The 22,009-nt window shown below is 40.6% G+C and overlaps 1 protein-coding gene across 1 annotated transcript; it reads right to left on the bottom strand.

Moving 5' to 3' along the window:
• Positions 1 to 75: 75 nt before the first annotated feature.
• Positions 76 to 21,958, bottom strand: NUP88 (nucleoporin 88). The gene is made up of 17 exons (XM_061143210.1): positions 21,601 to 21,958; positions 18,518 to 18,687; positions 17,673 to 17,798; positions 16,793 to 16,879; positions 13,632 to 13,808; positions 10,790 to 10,976; positions 9,829 to 9,976; positions 7,150 to 7,248; positions 5,798 to 5,888; positions 3,661 to 3,762; positions 2,530 to 2,688; positions 1,849 to 1,974; positions 1,703 to 1,768; positions 1,497 to 1,577; positions 1,108 to 1,234; positions 823 to 941; positions 76 to 364 (listed from the first exon to the last, which is right to left on the bottom strand). Exons 1-17 carry the CDS (start codon positions 21,898 to 21,900, stop codon positions 301 to 303), a joined length of 2,229 nt encoding a protein of 742 aa, XP_060999193.1. The 5' UTR covers positions 21,901 to 21,958; the 3' UTR covers positions 76 to 300.
• Between the last annotated feature and the right edge of the window lie 51 nt (positions 21,959 to 22,009).

The following is a 22,009-nucleotide window of genomic DNA, read 5'->3' as shown; positions in this document are numbered from 1 at the left end:
TATTCTTGCTCAAATATGGAGAAAACTCAGTAGGGTTTATGGAGGTCTGGCAGTGTGTAGCTCAAAATCTCAGGCTTTTTTTTTTAATTAAATACAAGCATTTATTCAGTTAATTATAAAACAGTATAAAAAGTGATGTACAATCACACCAAAGTTCATCCAGAACGCCTCTTTATAAATTATGAGACTGATATGCTAACAAGGCACCTCCTTCTTTATAAATTAGTGCTACTTGTTCATTTTACAATGAGATTAAGCCTTCACATTGTTAACTTCAGATGCGAGTGTGTTCTTGGTGGTTCAGAAGTTAACATGATTTCGGATGTCGTTAATTTGCTTCACCATTTCTCTTATGTGCTCACCCCTGTAAAATCATACAGTTACTCACTTTGGGGGAATACAATGAATTAATAAGCCATTAATAATTAATATTGAATCTTAAGAATTTAGTTATGTTGAAATATCTTAGAAGTGTTTTGCTAAAATTAATGGCTTAAGGTTTCAGATGGATGGTAATGTTAATTCATTTAAGGCTAGCAGCAGCAAATATTGTAGTGCAACTGCTGGAAATATTTTTGAACATATTCACTGGGGAACACCTGGACCACCCAACAGAATTACAAAGAAAGACATCCATTTTGACACTCCCTCCATACTCATCTCTTAAGTCCTTATTTATCACTACCATAGACCTCCTGTCCTGGTAATTACTTCACTTGCAAAATGTCAAATGCTCTTATCTGGGCAAAGAAAGGTTGATTTTGGCATTTTGTAAAGTAAAAAACTACCTTGCAGGAACAGCTGATTAGTAGTACTACTTACTCCTCCTTCAGGATGGACTGAATGCATTTTCGCTGGTAGGCGCTGAGAGTAATGGTGGGCTTTTGAGGACTCAGTACCTTTTCCATCTTTCGTTGTTGATAGTCTTTTTTCATAGTAACCTTAAGTATCAAAAAGAACACATAGACACTTTAGCTGTGGTTTGCTACACATTTTCATAATATTTATTTTAGCCTATTCTTTTTACACTTGATAAAATTATTTTCTGTAGAAGGAACACTTTAAAAAGTACCAACCAAATGCAGCCAACCTTGTATCCATTCCTACCTGTTTGATGGCATTGCCCAAATGTCTAAGTTGATCAGGTATCAGCTGTAATTCTTTCTTCATGTCTCTCTCACTGTCAGAGAGAACTGGGAGCTGAGAGTGAAAACTGTGAAGTACTTTTTTCATCCTGGGCAAGAAGTAAGTAATAAGCAAACGTTGCGGCTTAAGATCTCAGCTCCTTAGGAGGAACACAATCCCAACTAAAGCTTCTAATATAGGAATCTGGTGCTTATGAAGGAGGGCCCTCCAGGGTGGGTTTGGGGAAAGCATCACCGCACTGTGTTCTGTAGGACACACCTCACAGGGAGCGCCCAGCACCTAAGAACTTGTAACACTAGTAGTACCTGAGTGGGGAACTGAACGTTACGCAGTTTATACAGCCCACTGACCTGTTCATGATGTCTTCTTGTTTTTCCTTGGCTTCCTCGTATCTGTCAGCTAAGTGCTCAGCCATTTCCCGTAGACTTTTCCTAATGGCATAAAAAGCAAGAGCCCACCATGATGGTGACGCCACTAATGTTGCTCACTATCTTAGGGAGAGCTCCAGCTCCAGTCTAGCTGAACTGTTTGCTTCCTCTCTGGTTGTGGCACTCACCTCTCCTCTCTACAGTAATTGAGATCTTCTAATTGTTTCTTTTTTTGGTCACATAACAATTTGACCCTTCAAGAACAAAGAGAAATTTAATCAGAAGCCGGGTACCAGCCAGGGACTGATTGGTCTGTGAACAGAGGCCGTCCTACCTCCGCTGAATCTCCTCCTTCGCCAGGTCCTGTTTTAGAATGTACTGTTCTCTGAACACCTGGGTGGCTCTGCTGATGAGCTGAAGACATTCTTCAGGAGGAGGAGCCATATCTTTTTCAGATGATCTTAAAAAAAATTCTATCATTAGTTTCCTTAGTTGAGTAAAACAAATGAAAACAGACTCATGACATTACTGCTTTTTACACTTGCTGTTTATTCTTCTCAAATGCCTCCTGGTATCTGTTCCCTTCCTCCGTTCTCACTAGCTGATTAAAGGTGCCCTGTGTTTCTTCCAACTCCAACATAGTAAAAAGTATATGAAAAGAAACAGCTGAGGACAAAGAGGATGAAGAATAGTTACAAAACAGAGAAGGGAGGCACTTTTCAAAACCGATAGGCCCTGGGACTTCCCTGGTGGTCCAATGGGGAAGAATCTGCCTGCCAGTACAGGGGACATGGGTTCAATCTCTAGTCCAGGAACTAAGATTCCCTCATGCCACAGCGCAACTAAGCCCATGCACCACCAACTACTGAAGCCCGTGCAGTAGAGACCGTGCTCTGCAACGAGAAGCCACCGCAGTGAGAAGTCCCCACTGACTGAAACTAGAGAAAGCGCACATGTAGCAATGAAGACCCAACACAGCCTTCAAAACAGAACTGATACACCCTAAATCCCATACTTCAAAAATGCTGGATTTGCAACACTACGTTGCAAAATGCTTCTAATATGCTTTTCAAAGGAATCCGGGGTTTCAGCCAGAATACGAAGGGGAGACTCTGCCACTTCAACATCCTCTCGGGTACAAAGCAGGGGAGGAGATGCTGGATGGACTGTGCTTCTGCAAAATAAATAAAATTGACCATGGAGATACTTGAAGTATAGGGAAACCTGTCGCATTTATCCAGAATTCTGAGGGTTAAGAAACTATAGTATGTAACAGAAACTCTCAATAACTTCAGAAAGCTTGAAAGACTGAAGACTTTTTAACAGCTTGGCAAGTGACTGACTGCAATAATTCAAACCTGGGAGTTTGTTAATAACGTTACTTTATATAGACAACTTACATTTCAGGGAGCTGGCAGAAAAACAATTTGAAGGTATCTAGATAACTAATAGCTTACTATGGGTTCCTTAAGGGGAACAAGAATTATGAGTTCAGCTGCATGTTCACTTTCTTCCAGAGTTTACACATTCTATGTATGATGAGCCTGACAGGCTGGCAGAGATGTAGAATTTAAGAGTGGGTGTGGACTTTGAAGTCTGAAAGCCCCATACCTGCAGCCGCATTCTCGGTGTTCCCTATGATTTCAGCATCTACTCAGCCTCTCTATTCCTGTTTCCTCGTCTATGGAATGAGGGTAACACTGCTGTCCTTGCAGCACGGTGGTGGTTGAGTCGCTCAGTCGTGTCCGACCCTCTGTGACCCCGTGGACGAGGCCCGCTGCTCTGATTACAGGATGCAGTGCGGGTAAATGGCTAGTACTTCTGAGCCTGACACAGAGTTTAAAATCACTAAATCTAGCTAGCTCATATTAATGATGGAGTTCAGTATTTTAGTATTCTTTCCACACTTGGAAGTAAAGCTCCTGATTCTGCTAGCCAAAGGAGATGCCAGAAATTATGCCTAAAATAAACTCTTCCAGAGATGACAGGAGCAACAGAAATACCCCACTTCCAACCCTCTAGTCAGAAGCCAGAGCATAAACCATGTACTGGTTTATGAGTACAGTCTGGTTACTGAGGGCAGCGCCCCAGCTTAGATTCTGCAGAATTAATGAGAGCTGTGTGGGAACACAAGAGTGGGACTTACAGTAAAGGCCTGACGAGGCATTCGTAGGTACTGGTGATGCAGATCATTGTTGGCCCCAGGATGTCAGGGACAATCCAGAATCCTCGAATCGGAGCCGGCTGCCTGAAAAGAACACAAGGGCACAGTCACACTGCAGAGCAGCCAAGGCAGCGGATCCAAAGCAACAACATGGCTGAGGTTTGTGGCCTTCTCAGGCCTGGGCTAGCAGGTGCCTGGGACATGCTATCAGTGCAGTAACCTCAGAGGTGGTGACTGGAAAACCCGTACCACTTATAGCTCCAATGGGGCTGAATCAAGCTGTCACTCAGCAGCCTGGGGCCATCTGACTTGCAGGTCACTCAGGAGCCCACAGCCCCCTGGTACTTGCTGTCATCTCAGAAGTTACCACGATACCATGAAGCCAGTTCTCCATGCGTTTCTTCCCAGCCCGCCCAGAAGCCCCAGGGACCTGTGCATACCTAGCAGAGCACCCAACCCCATTAAAGCTCAGATCTCTGAAGCAGTGTCTTTCTGACATTAAAAATTCAACGCGGGCCAGTATCTGTGCCACAGAATTCACTGTACCGTGCACAGCAGGCAGCTTCCTCTCAAGTCACGGTTCTTACTTCACTGAAGAAACCGAAGACGGGACCTCAGACAGGAGCTGTCTTTCCTGCCAGTGCGCGCCTTCCTGCCCTCATGCTCCTCCCACCCCCACAGGTGTTTCTGCCCCCGCACTGTAGACGCCACCCCTCTCCCCTCTTCTGAGCTCTATCGGCTCTGATCACAACCTCCCCACTATCTACTCACCCTCAGCTTATCAGCAGCTCACACCTGTCCCACCTGAAGCACTCTCCTCAACCTACTCCCTCTCCCTTTGAAGCCAGCAGTCTCTCCTCAGCAGCCCGAAGCACTATTTCTCCTGCCACATCCTTCAGTTGTCTTATTTTGCAGAGGGAGGGGAGTGATGGTGAGTGGGGGTGGGGGGCAGTCTGGGAAGTTATAATTTTTACTTTTGTATTTTTAGTGTGTGAAATATACACACAACGGAGTACATACGTGCACTCTGCAACCACTCTCCAGGCCAAGACTTAGAACACTGCAGGGGCCTTAGACCTCCCATGTGACTCTCCCTGACCACAACCTTCCACTTGACTTCTATGATAATCAGGTTCTTGTTTTGTTTTATAGCTTTCCTATCTATGTACGTATCCATTCGTATTCAATACTGTTTAATTTTACTTATTTATGAAATGTTTATACATGGAATTTTTATTACCTGTTTTCCCCATTTATTTTTCACCTGTGCTATCCTCTCCTGCCCCAAAAAGCATTTCTCTATGGTTCCTGATGAGCCCCCATGTGGACACTTCACCTCTCTGCAATGCTCTGCTGTGCTTATTTGAAGCTGCTGCCCTCTGCCTCCTCTTTGAAACATCCTCCTCCCAAGCATCCTTCCCTGGGTTCTCTTTCAGTCTCTCTGGCAGCCTTTTACTCCAGTAAAATCCACCTGCCATTGCAGAAGACATGAGTTCCATCCCTGGTCTGGGAAGACCCAACATGCCTTGGAGCAGCTAAGCCCATGTGCCACAACTACTGAGCCTGTGCTCCGCAACGAGAGAAGCCACCACAATGAGCAGCCCAGCCCTCACAATGCAGTGAAGAACAGTCCCCGCGTGGTGCAACTAGAAAAGACTGATGCAGGGAAGACCCAGCACAGCCAAAAATAAAAAAAAATATGTATATAAAAAAGTATGAAACAGACATGGTCTCTGCCTTCATGAAACATATATATTCTAGTAGTGGTGACAGTAAATAAACACAAACATGAATATAAATTATGTGCTTCAAAGATAAAGAATGAAAGAATGTGAAGGGGTTCTGGGAAATCAAGGGAACCCTCTATGAACTGATATTAAGATCAGATAGAAGAATCAGAGTTAGTCAAGTGAAGCCTGGGGTTATGATAGGGGAAATACCTCTGAGACAGAGGACATACAACGTGGACTGGGCGTGGGTGGAGGAGAGCTTTTGAAGAACAGATTCTTTTGGGGTGAAGAATCCTGTCTACGTGTGAGTGTAATATACACATATACCCATGGACCTGAATTACTGAAACAACTACTATCTGTGTTTACAAGGGCGAGAAGGTCTTTACCTGCATGGCAGTGGCTTTGTACAAAGAATGTGTTCTACAAAGCATTTCTGTTCTGTAGCCAGTTCCTGTAAACTGTCCTTATCTTCTTCATCTACAAAGAACACATTATCGAACACAAATCCATTATCAGATATATAGATAGCAAATATTTACCCCCGTTCTGTAGGTTGTTTTTAGTGTGTTCTTCTACGTGGTATATAATTTTTGCTTTCATATTTTAGTCTTTGATCAATTTTGAGTTCACTTTTGTGTCTGGTGTGAGGTAATAGTCCCATTTCATTCTTGCCTGTAGATGTACACTTGTCCCAGCACCATCTGTTGAAAAGACTATTCTTTCCCCCAAGTAATTGTTCTAGGACCCCTGCTGAAACCAACTTACTATAAATGTAAGAGTATGTTTCTAGACTCTCAATTCTATTCATTGACCTACATCTGTATCCTTACACCAATTATCATACTGTTTTTGATTACTGTACCTTTCTAATAAGTTTTGAAATTGCAAAGTGGGTCCTCCAACTTTTGTTTCTGTTTTTCAAGATTGTTTTTTTACACCTATACTTATAAGAGATATTAGTCTCTAGTCTTTTCTTGGATGTCGTTATCTGGCTTTTATCACAATAATATTATCCTCATAAAGTGATCAGGGAAGTGTTTTCTCCTCTATTTTTTGTAAGAGTTTATGAAGAATTGGTATTAATTCTTCAAAAGGCTTCCTAGGTGGTGCAGTAGTAAACAATCTTCCTGCTAATGCAGGAGACATAAGAGATGTGGGCTTGATCCCTGGGTCAGGAATATCATCCCCTGGAGAAGGAAATGGTAACCCACTCCAGTATTCCTGCTGGGAAAATTTCGTGGATAGAGGAGCCTGGTGGGCTACAGCCCAGAGGGTTGCAAAGAATCAAACATGACTGAGCAAAGCACAGTAATCAAAATCAGTTTTGATTACTGATTTAATCTCATGCTATGTATTGTTATATAATAGGTCTATTCAAATTTTCTATTTCTCTTTTAGTCAGTTTTGTTGATTTGTATCTTTCCAGAAATCTGTCCATCTCATTTAGGTTATCTAATTGGCATACAGTTGTTCTTGGTATTCCCTTATCATCTTTTGTTCTTGGTATATCCTTATAAGCTCATATTTCTGTATGGTCAGCAGGAATAGCCCCTGTTTGATTTCTAATTATAGTAACTTGAGTCTTTATTTCTTGGTCAGTTTACCTATAGGTTTGTCAATTTTGCTGATCTTTTCAAAGAACTATCTTTTGGTGTCATTTATTTCCTCTATTGTTTTTCTGTTCCAAACTAATTTTTGATAGACTCTATGAAACATACTGAAAAGCACAAAAACTCACCTGACCCAAGAAACTTGTGAAGTTTATGAATCCAAGTTAGCCCAACACTATGTACACCAGCTTCATGAGTACAGTGGTATCTTGAAGGACACTTGGGATCTGAAAATGGAATCAACAATATAAAGGAAGCCATTAGAAAACTAAGAGAATTCACCTGAGTAGGCCACAAATGCATCTGGTGATGGAAGTGATGCAAGGTTGACAGGACCTTCATACTGTGGCACTATGCCAGGGGTTTGGGAATTTAAAAACATGACTTCAGTTTTCAAATACATTTTAAAAGTATAATTAAGAAACTCATTTCAAATATGTTATTTCTCCAAGTATTAACACAGAGTTCACTGAACATAAACACTTGTTATCAAGTAACTGACTTATGCCTTTCTGTCCATCTCTGTGCACTTATTTACAGTTTTCAAAATAAAATGGTAAGAAAGGCTCTAGCTCTGTAGAAAACCTGTGCTCCCACACATCTACTTACATGAAACTGTTGAAGCTACTGCACTCCGCCAGCACAGGTGCTGAAAAGACTTCAGCACAGCAGCTTAGTGAACAGTCCTGCCACAGATGGTAAGTCAGGTGTGAAACGTGCAGTTTTACTTGTCCTGATAACGTTGACTTACAGAGAATTGTTTGTTGAAATTTTAGATATAATTTTTGTATTTATATTTACACCAAGAAATATGAGCAGTTATTACATAATTTTAATGAAAATTTCTCTATTTCTTTGAAGCCCTAGTTATCAGTAACACTATCATTAAACTAATAGATGAACTCTTGAATATTTATTATTTATATTTATCCCTGTGAGTCAGGATTTTTAAAACATTAAACAATGAAAACAAGATTTTTTTAAAAAATGTATATACTAAAGTTGGTTTAAGATGGCAACTGTCAACCATAAGGTCCTAAATCAAATTTTTCTTTTATCTAACATCCTCACTTTCTCACTGCCAACTTTATAGTAAGTAAATGTTGTAAAGTAAATGTTATATTATTTTTATCTGTTTTATATGTTGGGGTTCTGCATAACACCTCTGAAAATAGCATCATGTTATGAACAGTAAAAAAAAAAAAAAAAAGGCTTCTGGCAATCTCTATGGTAATCATCTCTCTGAACAATAAAGTCCTGAAAAGTTTCTTTTCATCTGCTCACACCTTAAGACTTAATTTGGGACTTCCAAAGCTCAAATCATCTCATTAGGTTTCCCATTGTTTAACATGGCTTTTTGAAATGTGTCTGTGGTGCTGAAGTTAACAGAAAAACCCTAATATTGGGATGTGACAGAATCTGTTATGAAAAAAGGAAATACTAGTAACTGCAGTAGTAAATTTGCTAGACACCCCTGACAAGATATGTGGTAACATAAGCCATTCATTTACGTCATTAAAAATCTGGGAATGTTTCAGTGATTGTAATATGCTTTAATTAGTACAAACATGAATGAGTGAGAAAATTTATTAGTTTCATATATGAAAATGTTCTCTTATTCAAAGAATCAAGAAAAAAGCCTACAATTAAGATTTCCCAAAGACATATGTATCTATAAGGAAACCAATTAGTTTACATTACTTTACCTCACTAGGTCTCAATTTCCTCATCTATAAAGCAAAGTTCTGAGACTTAACATTTAGACTATATCTCTCCAATTAGAGAGATGAGACACGCCCAATGAGTTCTCTTTGCTGGTTTATTACATAAAGACTACTATGCTCTTAAATGTTAGACTATACTTTAGTACAGAGTTGAAGCCAGTATTACCAAACCTGGGCAAACGGGCTTATAGGACTGTAAGCAGATTAGATCAGGCTGCTTCAGGATTGAACTCCCTTTCTCTGGACTGAGAGGAAAACTATGAAAGGTTCACCCCATTATTCCCGACTGAGGAAGCTTTTGTTCCTCATTCTTCACAGGGAAGACACCTAGATCCTAGAGGAAACTAAGAAAAAGTTGAGGAGCAAATTGGATTATAGATTTTTATGTCAGAAGGGACTTTAGAGATCATCTGATGTTATCCCTATTATTTTTAGGTGAGAAAATTAATGATCAGGCTGAATAAATGTCCAATACTACAGAGCTGATTAACATTAGAGCTATAACTAAGACCTAGGACACTCCAGATTCCTAGTTACCAACTCCTTTCACTCAACCACTCTGAGTCTGAATGACACACAGCAGTTTAGCCAAGAGCTCCCTAGATGAACAGAGATAAGCTGCCAGAAAGCTCTGGAGCCAACCCAGGTAAGTTAAAGCAAAACAAAAAAGATAAAAAGGTAACATTCAAATGGGTCTGGGTATAACAAGATAATATGTTCTCAAATGAAGAAAGGTATTTTAAAGAGATATCTTAATACAAGCATATTATCACTTAATTTTTAAAATTATTTTTACAGTTTATTAAAGTCTGCATAAATTTAACAATTTGAATAATGAACCTACTTTTAATTAGACCAGGAAAAAAAAATGACTATTATAAATCTGAGTTGATCCAGCCTGAAGACCACGATCTGAATGAAAACTTGGGAAGTTTGCTTTTCTTAAATATACAGTGTAATGTTGTGGCTAAAAGGCCAAAAGAACCTAGTCAAATTTTTAAAGGCTGGAACCACACAAAATACAATTACACAGGAATGGTCTGTGACAATATCATTTAAGAATAAATTTAGTGAACACTTTACCTCTGTGAAGTTTGATTGGACAAGAAAAGTCAGAATCAAAGGGCTCATCTTCTCCAGATGCCAGTTTCAGGGCGAGCTCCAACTCAACACACTCAAACACATACAGAGACGGGATGAGGTCAGCCCTGGAATCCCAGGACTTTTCTGACTGTAAACAAACAAACAAAAAACATGCATTGTAACTTTAGTGTTTCATATTCCTCTGAAAATGTACACAACTAAAAACAGAAGCAAAAAGCTGTATCAAATAGTGTTTCCAGACTTTTCTTATTTCCACCCTCTATTCCAACAGTGTGCTCTGTTACTCTTAAAAGAGGATACAAGGCTTCTCTGCTCTTGGGAAGATGTAAACACACAAATTTAGAGAAGAGCCACTTCAGTTATTCAAAGGTTCTTTTTACCTGTCACCAAAGGCAGCAGCTTAGAGTTAAGAAACATGTAGGCTGCTGGACCAAATAAGCTGGGTACATCCTAACTTTTTTCAATTTAAGTATTTAGAGTGGGCTTCAATTAATTTTGAGTGTTAAGTTTCCAAAATAGTGCCAGATATGAAATTCCAAAATAAGTGCCAGATACATAGCTCAGCAGGTAAAGCATCTGCCTGCAATGCAGGAGACACAGGAGACATGCGTTCAACCCCTGGGTCAGGAAGATCTCCCAGAGGAGGAAATGCAACCCACTCTAGTAATCTTACCTGGAGAATCCCATGGACAGAGGAGCTTGGTAGGCTACAGTCCACAGAGTGGCAAAGAGTCAGACACAACTGAGCACATGCATACACACACACACACACACACACACACACACACACACACACACACACACACACACACACACACACACACACACACACACACACACACACAAAGTATAAAATTCCTCCTATACGAAGCCTTCATACCATTCTAAGAACTGTCCCCAGTGTTGGAGATGCAAATATGCCCACGATCGCCCGACTTACTGTTTGGTCATCTTCTTCGTCCCCCTCCAGCACAACACAGTGATAGAGCATTCCTGACTCAGTAGCAATCACCAGGATGTTAGGGACACACGGTAAGCAGAGCACAGCACAAGCATCATAGCCATAGTTATCTTCCGCAGCAGGATGCATGGGCAACGGGCCCAAAAGCTTGCCCACACTCCCAGGGCTAAAAAAAGAGTGAAAACATACTTGGGAAATGTTGACAGAAGACCATACCTATCACTTAAAACCCTTTTTGACTCTGTCTCCAGCTATGAGACACTGATTAAAAATATAGTCTATTCTCCATGTCTCCACTTTTTCACTTTCCAACTCAATTTCCACCTCTTTGGTGCTTTTCTACTGGAGATAATTTTGTCCCCAAGGGGACACTGGTAACGTCTGGAGACATCTTTGGTTGCCACAACTGGGAGGATGGGGGACAGGTTACTGGTGTCGAGAGGCCAGAGATGCTGCTAAACATTGCCCCACAGGGCAGCCCGTGTCAATAGTGCAGAGGTTGAAAGGGGCCAGCCCCCCAGTTCACTGTGGTTTATGCCTTCACCACTCTACTGAAGTTGCAGGACGGTTTTGGTTCGTAGCATGACTTTCTGGTGAACAAGGAACCACACAGCAGGGACTCTGCCTTCGATCTTGTACTCCTATATTCTGCCACATATTGAGCCCTGAATAAATATCTATTGAGCTGATTTATAAATAAATCATGATGTTCAGACTTAGGCCCTATGCCTAATTACGAACTTTCCCAGAATTCTTATACTCTACTGACACTCTCATTAGAACAGTTTTCTCTCTAGTCCTATATTTCCAACTGTCCACGGAATACTTCCAAATTATTGGAATTATTTATTTCAAATTAGTTGCCTTTCCTGACCTCACTATTTGTGTCAATGCCTCACTCCCTTCAGCTTCCCCTGTAGCTCAGTCGGTAAAGAATCTGCCTGCAGTGCAGGAGACCCAGGTTCGATCCCTGGGTTGGGAAGAGCCCCTGGAGAAGGAAATGGCAACCCACTCCAGTATCCTTGCCTGGAAAATCTCATGGACAGAGGAACCTGGTGGGCTGCAGTCCATGGGGTTGCAGAGATGGGCACGACTGAGCGACTAACACTTGTAGTATTTCCTATGTTCATTTCTCCCTCACATTATGACTAACACTTGTAGTATTTCCTATGTTCATTTCTCCCTCACATTACCACCAGAGTTTAAACTCTTGAAGACCATAAGCTAAATTTTGGAACAATTTCTTTAGAAGTTCCTCTGTTCCAGTCCCTTTCCAGCCAATTGTTTTATCCTCCTGTTTAGAAACCATCACTGTCTTCCTATTACCCTATTCCTACAGAAAAGACTCCACATCCCTTAACTAGGTACTTGACTCCACCAAGTTCTCCCTGGACAGATACCTCCAGGTTTATCCTTAAATGCTCCCTATGTGAATCTTCAGCTCTAGTCCCAAGTGTGGAGAAGGCAATAGCACCCCACTCCAGTACTCTTGCCTGGAGAATCCCATGGACGGAGGAGCCTGGTAGGCTGCAGTACATGGGGTCGCTAAGAGTTAGACATAACTGAGTGACTTCACTTTCACTTTTCACTTTCATGCATTGGAGAAGGAAATGGCAACCCACTCCAGTGTTCTTGCCTGGAGAATCCCAGGGACGGCAGAGTCTGGTGCACTGCTGTCTACGGGGTCGCACAGAATCAGACACGACTGAAGCAACTTAGCAGCAGCGGCAGCAGCAGTCCCGAGTGTTTAATCACTGGGACCTTGAATGACACTTGCACTTGCCTATTTTCATACTTGACTTCAAGCTATACTTCTGACTAAAATGGTCATTGATGCTTCATTTAATCCTGCATTAAAGCCTTAAGTTCCATATGACACAGTCCTTCTCTATGAAAATCTCCTTAACTTCTTCAGTCAGAATGATCTCTCCTTCCTCTGGGCTTTTATGAATATAGTCTATAAATCATTACCTTTCCATGGTTATGTACGTCTCTTCCCCACAACTGGGACATTAAAAGACCAGATTACCATGTCTCACCATCCCCATGGTACCTTGTTCACATAAGATCCACGATACAGATCTTCCTTGACTTAAGGTGGAGTTACATTTCAATAAATCCATTGTTAAGTTGAAAATATTTTAAGTCAAAAAAGGATTTAATACACCTTATCTACCAAACATCATAGCTTAGCTGAGCCCACCTTAAATGTGCTTGGAACACTCACATTAGTCTACAATTAGGCAAACTCGTCTAACACGAAGCCTATTTTATAATGAAGTGCTAAATATCTCTATTTCTTGAACACTATACTGAGTGATACACAGAATGCCTGTACGTGTGTTTACCTTTGCGATCGTGCAGCTGACTGGGGGCTGCGCTCACTGCCCAGCATCACAAGAAGCTATCAATTGACTATCACTAGCCCGGGAAAAAAATCAAAAGGAAAAACTTAAAGTACAGTTTCTCCTGAATGTAACTGTTTGTGCCATCATAAAATCATAAGTCTGACTAAGTTGGGGACCATTTGTAAATACTTTTTGATTGACTAGACTTTGTGAACACAAATCCAGCCTTAAGAGATTATCTGAATATTCTATAGAACGTACCCAAATAATATGAAGAGGTCAAATGATCTGTACAAACTTTCTCTCCAAAATGGGCAAGCCAGCATTGCAATATTTGCAATGGTTGCAACCATTTGCAAAAGGTTGCAATATTTCCAGAAACTCATAAACATGGACACTGGATCCAACCATGACAATCTATACTACAGCACAAGCTCGACTTTCATTTCAGGTGGGTTCCCCCCTCAGCTTACCTTTGCAACAGACTAATGTATGTAAGAAAAGTCTCCCCATTCTCATATAAGATGTACAGAGGGTAAGCTGCTACTTCTTCTTTGCCTTTTTGTCCAAATATGTGCTTCGGGACTGCTGACAATGGCCCAAAGTCAAATGCAACTGCTGTCTCTCCCAGAGATGCAGTGTAGGCCCTTCTGAAAAGGGAGTTAAAAACCAAAATGAAAACAAAACTTCCAATAACAGCAGGTGGGGTGGAATTTGTATTCAATGGAGTGAGAAGACAAAAAGTTATGATTATGAAGAATGCTAAATAATACTGGAAAAGGTTCATAAAGTTAAATGAAAGCAGCAGACTATAGAACCATATAAACTGTTTAAATATAGAGTCACACAAATAGTAAAAATACACACATACAGACATGCATAAATATAGAAAAGAAACAGGAAGAAAACACATAAAGACATCCATAGTTATTTCTAAGCAGTAGGAAGCATTCAGTTCACAAATATTTACTAAGTATCTCCTTTGTGCCAGGCACTGTAGGTTCTGGGAAACCTCAGTGAATTAAACAAAGGCCCTGCCCTCTAACGAAAAAGATGTCAACAGAGAAGACACAATCAGATAACACAAAAATCAGAAAAAGATGGTTATTAAGAAAAATAAAGCAGGGGAAGGGGGTGCTGATGGAGGTGCTACTTCAGGTGACCTGAGAAAGGCTGGGATAAGGTGATATTTGAGCAAAGATTTGAAGGAAGTAAGGCAGTGAGTCTGTGGTTATGCGGAGGAGCAGTAGTTAAGGAGGAGTAGCTGAGACAGAGGCTGTGAGGAACTGCAAGAAGGCTGAGTGGCTAGAGCTCAGAGCCAAGGTGGTGGGAGGACTGAGGTGGAAGTGTGCAGTAAGGAGGCAGACTCGTAGGCCTTCAGGCCATGGCCTCTCTGGGAAATGAATGAAGTATAGAGAGCAGGGAAGTAGAATGAGCTGATTTATATCGAAAAGTAGCACTCTGGTGCAATATTAAGATCACACTATAGGAAATTTTTAAATATTTAATTTTCTTAATACTTTTCTATAGTTTTCCCGATTTTCTACAAAAATACACATTACCTTTATAATCAGGAAAAATAAATGATAAAACATGCTATTTTATTATTTAAAAAATTTCATATAATTGGTTTTTCAAAAAGATTCAGCTTAATACAAAAGTAATAATGAATATGGTTAAAATAAAACCACAATTTCATACAGTTTTTGAGACAGTCAACATCATTCCAAGGTGTGATAAGTACCACATCTTAGTTCCTTTATCACATGGAAAGGTATATGGTATTAGGAGGCAAGAAATGAGGAATCCCCAAATCCAAAATAAAAGAACAACCTGAGAGTTAAACTAAACAATTAGGACAATGACTGGAAACAAATAGACACATCGGTTATTTCAAAAACTTAAAGCTATCCAAACCTAACTGGAACTTAATATAGTAATATTTCTAAATGATAGAAGGTATCAATTAATGAGTACTTATTCTGTGCCATGTTAAGCACTTTCTATGCATGATCTCATTCATTCTGTACAGTAATCCAAGTACATGGTGACTATTCTTTTAAGTGTTATTTATTTATTTGCCTGTGCCAGGTCTTAGTTGTAGCATGTGGACTCCTTCGTTGCAATGCACAGCCCCTCTAGCTGTAGCACATGAGCTGAGCAGTTGTGCTGCACGGGCTTGGATGCTCCATGGGATGTGGGATCTTAGTTCCCTGACTAAGGACTGAACCTGCGGCCCCTACACTGTGCGTTGGATTCCCAACCACTGGGCCACCAGGGAAGTCCCCAATTTTTACATTCATGGAATATATAGTCATGGAAATGAGACCAAGTGAAATTGAATAACTTGCCAGATGCCACAACTGACAAGTGGGAGAGCTAAGACTGGAACACAGGTGCTGACACTAGAGCCAAAGCTCTTAACAACTGTGTTTGTTCTATAGCCTCTCAACTAGACAGTGAGTCTGGCAAAGGTTGAGAAACTATGGAAACGCTCTGCCGACACCAAAAGAGGACCTATTTGCAGATGTTTCCCGATTGTGAAGATGGATGGATGGGATTTTAAGAAGCTAATGCTGTATAAGACATTAAAGTCATCTGATTGAAAACTTTCAGTTCTGGGACTAATGAATTCATTCATTCATTAATTAATGAGAATTAATGTGGTCCCAGGCTAGTGGCGACCTCTGACTCCTAACAGAAGCAGAAGAAATTCCCCTCTGGAAGAACATACTCCCAGCTTGGGCTCTTGACATTTCCAAACATTAAGATCAAGTAAACACAAGTTCACAATGAGAGATCAGCAACCACAGGAGGAAGTGACTGTGATTACAGGACAGGAGAAAGAACAAACAGATTTAGAGCCCTGCCTCGCCATGACTTCAGAAACTGAAACTGTCACATATAGAATAGCTGTGTGTAAAATATTCAAAGGAATAACAAACAGAAAAACAAAAATAGACTATTAGATATGACCATTATGAAGACATGAAAAAGAACTAGTTGGAACTTCCAGAAATATTACTACTACAGGCTTCACTCCACATACACACCCTGTGGGTGATAGGGTGTGGTAGTCACCAGAAAGACTGAGCAGGAGGCCAGAGGAAGGGAGTTTGTAAGTTCAAAGGGTGATTCTGTTACTGGTCAAAGTAGGCAGGAACTTGCTCTGCAGTGGGCAAGAAAACGTAAGATAAACCAGGGTCACATGAGAAGCAGGAGGCAGTCTGTGGTCCACTCCAGCTTCTGGGGTACTAGGTGCTGGTCTGGGGGTCCAGCAATCTGCTCGTCCATAATGAGTGAACAGCCGGCAGGCCTCCAGCCCAACACTCTCACCTTCCACTTTTTCTGTGACTTTGAAATATTATAATTCATTCTCTTATTCAAGATACAAGAGGGACTAAGTTTTGGCTACTCACAGTTTTGAACTTTCTTGAAAAAAGATCAAGCTAGCAGAGTAAATTTCAGATTTGTAACTTCTTATTACCTACTCATATCACGTATTTTTTCTTATTTCTCATATTAACAAAAACCATGCTAAAGTCACCTTTGTAAAATCTTATAATCTTAAAATTGCACTTACAATCCCAATAAACCAATTTTTAAAAATTTAATGACAGAAATAAAAACTTACCCTTTGTTGAGTATTAGGCTTTCCTCTTCTGCTTCTGAAAGTACAATGACCTTAGTTGGTGTCTGGGGCTCACGCAAAGAGTAAATTCTAGCAATCAAAAGAGAAGAAAGCCAGCACTTAAAATTCTCTTTTATTTCCTAAAGTTGCTCCTTCCTTTCCACCCAGTTTTTGAGAATTTTCCTACCAGTCATTACAACCATTTGCCAAAGACCTGACTGTTACTGACAAAAATAGCCTACCTCATTTGTTCTGAAGCAACCCAAAAGGAAGGTTTCCTTGGTACATGAAGAAATATTCTCTGCCCTTACCAAAATTCCTTATATCAGCCTTCCCCAACCACTGCATCTCAGTTCTTAGCCGTATACACCTTGTCTAGTCATCTCACAAACTTTTTACATAAGGCAGATCCAGAAAGTTAACTGGTAATATCAATCTCTGTAGGACGAGGGCATTTAATCATAACAATGCAAACCTGGAAAGCAGCTTTAGAAATGATCAAATCAAACCTGCTCATTTGACAAAATAGAAACAGATGCCCAAGTCGTTTTTTAACATCCCAAAGACAGAAGTGACACTGGGAAAAGAATTCAAATCTCTCACTTCCCAATTAAATTCTCTTTTTCTCTATGCTATATCACCTCCAAAAGAGTGACATGGTAAAAGCAGTTTTAGGGAGATTATTTTAATAGTTAGATTGGGAATGGAGAGACTGGAGGCAGAAAGACTAGCTGAGAGGGAACAGCAGTAATTAAGTTAGGGCAGCTGAACACTGCTTCCATGATGGAGAACAGGTTACAGCAGCCATCAGATAGATTTCCAAGCTGTTAACTGGCAATTAAGAGAATCTTCCCACTCACAAAACTGTAAGATACAGACTTACCTTATGACATTATCTGACGTTAACAGCACTATGTGGGGATCTAGCATCTCGCTCGGATACCAGGCAGCATGCTTCAGAGTTAGAGAGGTTGAACTGGTGAAAAATCTCTCAGCAACGGGAGTGGTACTAAAATAAAGACAGCAATTTTCCAAAACTTTCTAAAGGAAAACCTATCTCAACACTTTTTGCTCTTCTTTCCTTTAAATTCCTTTTTCAAACATCTTGCTGAGACAGCAAAGCATCTGCCAACCAGTATCAAAGAATCAAATATTTTCTAATCTGTATTTTATAGAGTACCAGTGATTTTAGACAGAGTAACTTATCCTTTTAGTACCTTTGTAAAGAAAATACAAAGGCAATTATTGTCACTCCTATTGTAGATATGAAACAGACTTAGAAAAGAAACATTTTCAAGGAGGCCCAACCTAAGGGTTGTGGAGCTAAAGGTATGTTTCTACCTTATATTCTTTTCATATTTTTCACACTCTCATTTCTCAAGATATGTTGACAAAGAAAAAAATACAAAACTAAGTTATACTTATGAGAAAACTGTTTGGCTCACAGACAATAATTGCTTTTAAAGCATCTTATTTCAACCTACCTGATAAAACAGCCTGACTTCCAATGAGACAGCAATGTGGTAATCTAGGCAAAATATATATACTATATATATCATATATACTATAAAAGTCATTATCACAAGAGGCCAATGTGCAGACTACCTACAGTACACTGATGTTTCAATAGTAGCAGAGTAAACACACCTTAAGAACCATTGATTTTAAGGAATTTTCTGCATGTATTACAAATTATACAGATAAACACTCAATGGAAATGCAACTTACCTACAATTCACTGTTGATTTTCCACCTTCAAACTCAGAATTCTTTCCCCATCTTTTAGGTAATTCTAATATCATAAGACCTTTTATTCCCATAAGTGCTACATGATGTTGTGTTGGGCTTAACAAGACTTGATAGATTTCAAACAGGGGTGGATTTATGCAAAGCAATCTCTGAAAATTAAAGCAAATTGGTCAAAATAGTTCACTTGAATGTAAATATATATGGTAGTTACTCGAAAGTGTAGTACCGCTTTAGTTTTCTATTAATGTAGGATAAAGAAGCATTCTAGATAAGTACTAACACTTCAGCCATTAACTGATGAAATATTTTTTTAACTGCTTACTTTGGAATATTATATAAAATGCATCAGATTTCCCTACTTTGGTAAAAATACTACATAAAATTTGCCTTTTTATGATCAAACTCCAGACTACCACTTTAGCCTCAATTTTCCACCATTCCCCACTTGTACTTTATACTCCAGGTTAACCTGATTTCTAGGAAATCATGTATTTCTGTACAACTATCCTTCCTGCAATGCCCTCATTTTCGGCTGACACATTCTTGGAGACTCAGTTTCTATGTACTTTCCTCCCAAAAAATATCTCTGATTTTCTGCGCAGGAACCAGCGCATCTTTTCTGTCCTCCTATAGCACACCCTAAATAATTCTACTGTAATCCTTATCACCCTGCATTCCAATTATCCTTTTAATTGCTCATCCCACACAACTGTGAATTACCTAAGCTCTGTGTCTTTCTTGTTATCCTTGGCAAAGTATGTGGCGTGTTGCTAACTCTTAGTATATGTTTTAGTTGACTAGCCAGTTAAGAACTCAGAAGTATTAGTAAATAATTACTATGTTATAAATAGTACAACAAGATAGTGGCTTCAAGAACTTCTGCAGCAAGTAAAATGCTGCTTTGCCTAAGCAGATTTAGTTATGGAACAGAGACATTTTCAGGAAGGTTCTGTTTAAGTTGTCTGTCTTGGCATTATACGCCTTCCGAAAAAAATTGCATTTCTTCCTATTTCTTCTCTTATGAGTATCTCAAATTCCCAAATTCCCTTTTTCTTTTCTATCCACTTTCAGTAATAAACCAAGAGATTACCAATGTATTCCTTATCCTGGTGTACAGAGAATCACCGTCTGCCAAAATCGTATTAGACAAGACTGTTATATATAATGTGATTCCAGTTAATTGTTACTGATGTAAGTCTGGGCTTTGTTTTTTGTTTGAGTTTTTTTTTTTCTTTTGGGGGGGGGGGATTGCTTTTGCTTTTAGCTGCCCTTTGCTGATTCTAATCAAATTGCTTTTTCTCCTGTCAATGGTTCGTTACTTCTTTCCACCATCTTCTCAATCTTCTACATGATTCTAAAAATCTATCTCAAATCAAAGGCCACCTTTCTTTGGCAGAACAATCTCATCACTTTAAGTTACCTGTGATAATCAAAGTATTCAGGTGTTTTTTGTTTGGGGGGTTTTTTGGTTTGATTTGGTTTAGTTTTTAAAGTCACTATTCATGCCTTTGATCTGTTTTTTTTTGAGGGGGGTATTTTTTTTAAATTTGGTTTTTAAAGTTACTATTCATGTTTTTATTTCCTTTAAAGTTGAGACTCATGCAAAGCTGCCGCCTCCTTCGAGTTTTTAGATTTCTGAGGATTGAAGGTCATTCAGACAGTGAGAGTTCATATGTTCCAGGCACACAGAAGTACTGGTAATACAAAACTAAGTAAGGCAGACAGCCCTGCCCTGGTGCTTGTAATCCAGAAAAGAATTCAGGCAATGAATTAACAAATAAAAATAATTTAATCAAGACTGTGCTAAATTTTGCACAGAGATATAGAGCGCTATTGTACTGTGTGCTGAACATCTAATAATTACTCTTAACTTTTAGGACTTCCCTAGTGGGTATAGTGGTTAAGAATCCACCTGCCAAGGCAGGGGACACGGATTCCTTCCCTGGCTGGGGAAGGTTCCACACGCCTTGTAGAAACTAAGCCTGTGCACCAGAACTGCTGAAGCCCAGGTGCCCTAGAGCCCCTGCTCCACAAGTGAAGCCACGGAAATAAGCAGCAGCCCCCACTCTCTGCAACTAGAGAAAGCACAGACAGCAATGAAAACCCAGCACAATCAAAAATAAAAATAAATAAATAAAGCCTATTAAAAAAAACTGAAATTTTAAAGTGAGTAGACAGTAAGCTCCTGACCTGTTTTCAAAACTGCAGAAACGTTGCTAGCACTCTATTCAAATAATTTCTCATCGACAAGGTTCAACCAGCACACAACAGCTGCCATAGGTTAGAATGGGTGCCAAGTTTTCTTATTTTGTAATCTTTAAATGACAAGAATTGGCTTGTTGTTACAAGTAAACTTGCTTGTAACGTTGCTTCCATAAAGCAACGTTTAATCACAAGAAGTCTAACACTCTCTGATTACACCGACTTTCACATGCTGCTGGTTTCTCCAAGACAAGCCAACATCCCTTTCAACTTTGGGGATGGCCTAATTTCCAGAGAATTCCGCCTCCATGTCAGGCAGGAAATCTGGTGCTTTGGAATCGACGACCTGACTTGAGGCTCACAACCACCCCAAGAGAAAGTCAGGATTGTCCCTCTCATTTTATGCAGTGACGCCGTGACACCGGTTTCTCAGGATCCACCTCCTAAAAACAGCGAATGCACCCACGCTCTCAAGTCCCGTATCCCCCTCTGTTTTTCTCAGAGCACTCGTACCACTGATACTTCACTGTGACTCCACGCTCCCTTCCTTCCTCTCAGACCCGGACAACTTAAGCGCCTTGAGCGCATAAATTCCTGTAACAGTGTCCAGCGCGATGTCAGAATCAATGAACATTTGTGGAAGGAATGAAATACGGGAAGAGAGGCTTCCAAAAGCTTCGCGGCCGTGGTAGAGCGAATGAAAATAAGAGACTTCTCCACTCGCTGCTGGGCACCCCCCCAAAAGACGTCTGCTTATGCTCGCATAGCACCCCTCCCACCCAGCGGACAAAAAATAGCCAGGATGCGAAGGGGACGAAAACGCTAGTTAAGGGTCGTTTCCCAATTCGGCCTGGCCGTACCTGGTACTGGGAGAGGGAGGGCTCCTCACCAACGCCGCTGGGGCCCCGAAGGCGCACGACTAGGAAGGAGCTGTCTTCTGGGTCCCACAGAAAGAGTTCTCCGCCTAGGCCTAAGACCAGGTTTCTCGTCAACAACTGAGGAGGCAGCGGCGGCGACGAAGGCAATGATGAAGCCGGCTTCTTAGTTTCGGCTGAGCTCTGGTTTTTCAGTCCCTCTCGGAGCCGCAAGAACACGGCGTGGTTGGGCAGCCAGGTCTGCCACAGCTCACCGTCGCCCGGGCCTCCTTCGGCGCCCGCCATCTTGAACCCACAGCTCTCTGCGGCCTCGCCGCGGAGCGCAGCCAATCCGTTTCCAGCCTCCACTGCTTCGGCCAATCATCGATCAGGCAGACCGGAAGCACGAGACAGG

This window comes from Dama dama, chromosome 5 (genome assembly GCF_033118175.1).
Source record: "Dama dama isolate Ldn47 chromosome 5, ASM3311817v1, whole genome shotgun sequence".
Taxonomy (NCBI): Eukaryota; Metazoa; Chordata; class Mammalia; order Artiodactyla; family Cervidae; genus Dama; species Dama dama.
This window is presented reverse-complemented; position numbering and strand designations above follow the sequence as displayed.